The 5,553-nt window shown below is 38.3% G+C and overlaps 1 protein-coding gene across 1 annotated transcript in view; it reads left to right on the top strand.

The window, feature by feature from the left end:
* The window catches only part of LOC107623199 (CBS domain-containing protein CBSX5), a 2,140-nt gene continuing 1,523 nt past the window's right edge, over positions 4,937–5,553 (top strand). Inside the window, exon 1 of the mRNA XM_016325371.2 lies at positions 4,937–5,419. Coding sequence (XP_016180857.1) covers positions 5,043–5,419 — 377 coding nt within the window. The 5' untranslated portion in view covers positions 4,937–5,042. The remainder of the gene's footprint in view (positions 5,420–5,553) is intronic.

Raw genomic sequence — 5,553 nt, 5'->3', positions numbered from 1 at the left:
CTTAATAACAGTGGTCCTTGCCCTCGCTCTTGAATAGTCTTTTTAAGAGGGCTACCTTTTTTATTTATTTAATAATGTAGATCGGGTCCCAGTTTAGGGTGGCTCTTGTGAGCCGAGACCTATAAACATTAAAGATGGAGTATGTACATAATAAAGTAAGTAATTAAGTATGAACTTGTGTTTTGTGATGAATTAAGCCTCCGGACGTTTCATGTATGATATGAGTATGCTATGCTATGCTTTTCCGTTACTTGTATTAACTGCTTAATTTACAATTATTCCAATATGCGCGACTAGATACACGATTCTTGACTAGCGCTACAGGCTCATATGTATACACTTAATATATGGTCTAAAGTATCTAAAGTCAGCTAAATAGTAGCGTCTGGCTGCTAGCCTTGTTCATGACAGGCCAGAAGTTGGGTCGTTACAATATTAGAGGTAGATCCATGTGTTGCCAGTATTCTTGACTTGGTACAGGCCTGATAACAAACTGATATGTGCTATTGTATGTCTCCATAGAGAGTCAATTGTGTGCATATTCTTCTGGTCTCGTATGCTGGTATGCAAGGGCAGCACATGCATGCCTACAGGGCAATCCAATTAGTTGCCAAAATCTGCAACTACATGTCCTCTTTCCAATATCTACCATAACTTGTGTGGCAAGCACTGAACTTCATAGTTTTTTAGGATCATCTCCTGTGAGAAATGGCCTCCACTTGTTACTCTCTTTTTTCTCTTTCTCCAACCTACTCTGCTGCCTAGGAGTGATGACTCCACTATATCCCACCAAGGTCTTCTTGTTTCTAGCAATGATGCTCATTTTATAACACCTCTTCAAGCATAGTTATAATTGGCTTCCCCATCATCTTCTTGATCCTATAATTGAATGATTCACAATTATTGTTCGTATAATTGTCCGACTTCGGTTATTCGCTAAAATTTGACCTACTCCATTGATTTGGGGGGATTCTGTTCAGATACACCCAAGCATGGGGATTAACCCGTCTGATCATATCCATAACAACATTAAACTCCTGAGACATTGTGACTTTGGCACATCTCCACATAGCCATCTTCAACTCTGTATTTTTCTACTGTTTCCTAAAATTTTGTCATATGTGCACAGTACAAAATATGTGATGTGCTCCTAGTATTAAGGGAGATTGAGAGGTAAGTAAATTAGGTTGGATAGATACATTTGTCTTCTGAATGCTAGTTTATGGCTCTTGGAATGTTACTTTTGAAACTTGGGTGGGTACATTTGGTAGCTCTGTGGTCATTTTTAGTTGATTACTGCTTTTGTAATAGGGTGGATATTTTTGTCTTGTAACTCATCTTCTGTTTGGATCTCCAGTCCAAATATGTCAGCATCCTCGTCGTGAGTATTACCTGGTTCTGTCTCACTCAGTTTCAACAGTCTCTTTGCTCTTGACACAGAATTTTGGTCTATGCTTAATTGGAGTCCTACTAATATTTAAAATCTTAACTTCTAGTTTAGGAGCTTTGTTTTCTTCTACGAACTCAGAAAAAGTTAACTGGATGCTTAGTGAATAGTTCAACTCTCCTCCCATTAGCAATAGTTGTTTCGTACATGGTCACAATATCCATGTCAAATCCTAGCAACTTAAACCCACCATCCAACTCTTTTCCAAATTATAGCCAGTAAAACTCGCCCACATCAATGTACCCTATATCCTTTACTAAGTCAGCTATGAAGAACTTATTTAAAGTATCCACATTCACTCTTTCAATCTCCGTTATCTCACCGCCAATATATGCTAACTTTCTATCACCATCCTTTTCAAACTTTTCTCTGTGACTAATAACCAATGTAATGTGGATGGTAACCATTTGTACAAAGACAAACACAGACAACAAAGTAGAATATCAAAAACATATCAAAACTAGTACAAACAAACTTTAATAAAAACTCCAAATCGACAACCATACATCCAAAATCGAGAAATTGACATCAGATGGATGACATATTACTACTTAGCTATGAATGACACCACGCACTTTCAAGAGGTAAGACGTTCCACACTAACAAGCACTCTCTCTTCAATACGATGATTATTGTCTGCAGCTAACCCACACAGAAATGGGATGGGATGTAATGTTTGAGTGAAGAAGAAGAATATTTTGTCTCTCCTAAAGCTCTTACCTGTATTTTGTAAAACGCGCGAATATGAATAGTCTTGCTAACTCATGATTTTTAATTTCCATTTTTTAAAATAAATTTCTAATTATCATTTATATTTTAATACAAAATAAATTACAATTTTCACGTATGAAGACTCCTAAGTCACGTAACGCCGTAATGTGCCACGTAGGGAGGGTCACTAACGTAGTCAACGCCAGCTAATGATTGGTTAGTTTTATCACACGGATGTCATTATTGATGAATAAATTTGATAATTTCTTTCTTTTATGGGTAGATTCGTCAGCGTTTTCAACCAATGTTTTGAAAATCGGTTCGAACCGACCGATCGAACCAGTCGAATCGGGAACCATTAGCAAACACGGTTCGGACAGAAGACAAAACCGTCAAATGCAAAAACCGTAGTTGGACCATCAAACCGGCCGGGAACCGGTTAGTCGAATCGAGCTGTGACCCGAACGTTTTTTAATTTTGCCAAAAAACGCACGCGTTTTGATTTTGCCAAAAGGTGAACCCTAGCACTCTTTCACGCACACACCCACATTGCAAAGAGCCACTCTCGAGCCTCCCCTCCAGCCCTCCACTCTCACCTCTCGCTTTCACCACGTCCAGTCTCCACCGCGAGCTTCCAACGCAACCTCCGTCCAGCCACCGCCTTCGTCGCAAGGTCCTTAGAAGTCACTCACCGTCGCAAGTTCCTTTCAGCCAGCTTTCCGTTCGCGCAGCCAGCTTTCCTTTCAGCCGTCGAAATCGCAGCTACCGCCAGCGCCAGTTGCCGTCGCGCAGTCTTCTCACTGGCGCCAGCTCTGTTCGACCCTTCCACCCGAGCCATTGTCCCTGTCGCCGCCAGCTCTGCACTCTTCCCTGTCTTCCACTAACCCTAGGTATAAATTTTGTTTTTTGTAATAATAATTGTTGAAACATTGATTTATTGTTGGTTCTAAACCTTGCTGTTGATTGCTTGAAGTATGATTAATTATTGAAGCATTGATTAATTGTTGGTTCTAAAGTCTAAATCTAGCTGTTGATTGCTTGAAGCATGATTAATTGTTGAAGCTGATTGCTTGAAGCATGATTAAATGATTAATTGTTGAAGCTGATTGCTTGAAGCATGATTAATTGTTGAAGCATTGATTAATTTTTGGTTCTAAAGTCTAAACCTTGTTGTTAATTGCTTGAAGCATGATTAATTATTGAAGCATTGATAATTGATTAGTTGTTGGGTGCTAAACCTTAATAATTAACATTTTTTCTTAATTAGATCCTTATATATGCACACACGCAAGCTAAGATTGAAGTATTTATAGTTTTCTGTATCTGTGTGTGCAGGGTTGCTTGCAATTATCCACACGAGAACATAACATTCAAGATAGATGAGAGTAGTAGCAACCCTAATTACTTGGAATTTGTGATTTGGTATCAACAGGGAATTAGAGACATAACTGCTGTCCAGCTTTGTGAGGTATACTATATATATACACATTCTCCTACTTTTAAATTATTCTGCTGAATCAAGCAATTATTGTCAAGAGTAGTTGAAATTTGAGTCTTCAACATCTTACACTAATGCTACTATCCTAGGTAATGAAATAGTGGTTATTGTTGTGACTCAAAAAATTATTTTCCATCATATATATTGCATTGGAATCACTAAATAGACACCCTCACAAAAACCATTACTGAAAACTCTTTATTGTGTTATATATATGTATGTAAGAATTAAGTTCCTAGTATATAACTAATATGTATAAAACATTATTGAACAATTAGTCAGTAATATTTAAAAATATTGGTTAAAAATATTGTATTAGACTATTAAACTAAAGGCATTAAACTGTTGACTAAAAGTGTTAGCTAATATGAATTAAAATTGTTGACTCCTAGACTTCTTTCATTGTGGATGGTACTAGCAGCTAGTATTATTGATCATACATATAACTATTATGCAGACTGAGAATTTTGAGTACAAGTTGCTAGATCGGAGCCATGGTGCAGTGTGGAGTAGCACCTGCGGCATTGATGGCATTGATTAGTTGATTAGTTGATTAGTGTTCATGAGAGCATGCATGTTCAATAACCATTATAGAGTTTTCATATCACCTACGTATTTGTTGTTTGCATATGTTGTAATATGAAATGAAATTTTGGCAAGAGACAACTTTTTTGGATGTCTGGTGCCATTGATTTATATGGCTCCGTTTTAGATGCATGAACAGGAGGAACCTTGGATGGTATTTTTCTGCATAATGTATTTATATTTTTTTATTTTATTATAAAACGATTTTTCGGTTCAATTACGGTCGAACCAATTGAACCTATAAACTAGTAAACCAATAGTTAAAGCGGTTCGATGACCAATTCGATTTTCAGAACCTTGTTTTCAACTCCCATGTGTAAAAATGGTACTTTACTCTAAATTAAAATACTATATTTATATAAATGTTTTTATTTAAAGACAAAATAAAATCTTATTAAAAAAATGTGTTATAATTTAACTAAATTAATTAACATAACAATAAATATAAATATTCTAAGCATCTTTCTAATTATATAAAAATATTCTTACAAAAATACCCAAGAGAAACAGCCGAAGCGAGCTGAGCTGTAAGACTGAGACATGATTTACGCGCAGAGCAACTACGGTGTTCGCTCAACCCTGGTGTACCGAAACACAATCTCTGACTCTTGACTCTTCCCTCCGTAACACGTAACGTGTACGTTTTACCGGCTCACCAGGTCACCAACCCCCCTATTATGCTATAAATATCCCCATTTCCCAATTCCCACTTTTGTATCAACTAATTAACCCGCTGAAGCTGGAAGCTGAAATTCTGAAAATCAATCTGCGTCTAGAACCTTCTTGTGATTCGTGCTGTGTATGGCAGTTAGATTATTGTCAGGGCATGAGGTATCAGATCTGTGTCTTGGGAAGCCAGCACTCAGGTCCCTTTCTATCACCGACACCTTAGCTGACGCACTCTCCGCCCTAAAGAGGATCGACGACACCTTCGTCTCCGTCTGGAACTGCAACCACTCCCTCGTCAGGTCGCACTTCCCTTCTCCTCCAACTCAAGAAGGATGTAAAGCCAAGGAGGACGATTGCAGGTGTGTTGGTAGGCTTTGCATGCTCGACATCATCTGTTACCTTTGCAAGCCGGAAAACCTCTCGGCTCCCGCCGCCGCGCTTCGTTCCCCAATTTCCCTTCTTATCACCGACCATTCCGCTCTCGTCAGCCATCTCGAGCCCAATGCTAGGTAATCTTCCGAATTTCTCTCATTTCCATTTCGATTTCTGTTACGTTCTTTTCTGTTAGGTCAAATTTGGGAATTCGTTGGTTGTTTTGAGCAGGCACCGCGGCGCATATGTGGCTCTGTGGAACTGTCAATTA

The sequence above is a fragment of the Arachis ipaensis genome, chromosome B10 (assembly GCF_000816755.2).
Source record: "Arachis ipaensis cultivar K30076 chromosome B10, Araip1.1, whole genome shotgun sequence".
Lineage (NCBI taxonomy): Eukaryota > Viridiplantae > Streptophyta > Magnoliopsida > Fabales > Fabaceae > Arachis > Arachis ipaensis.
Note: the sequence above shows the minus strand (reverse complement) of the source record. Positions and strands in the feature narration are given on the sequence as shown.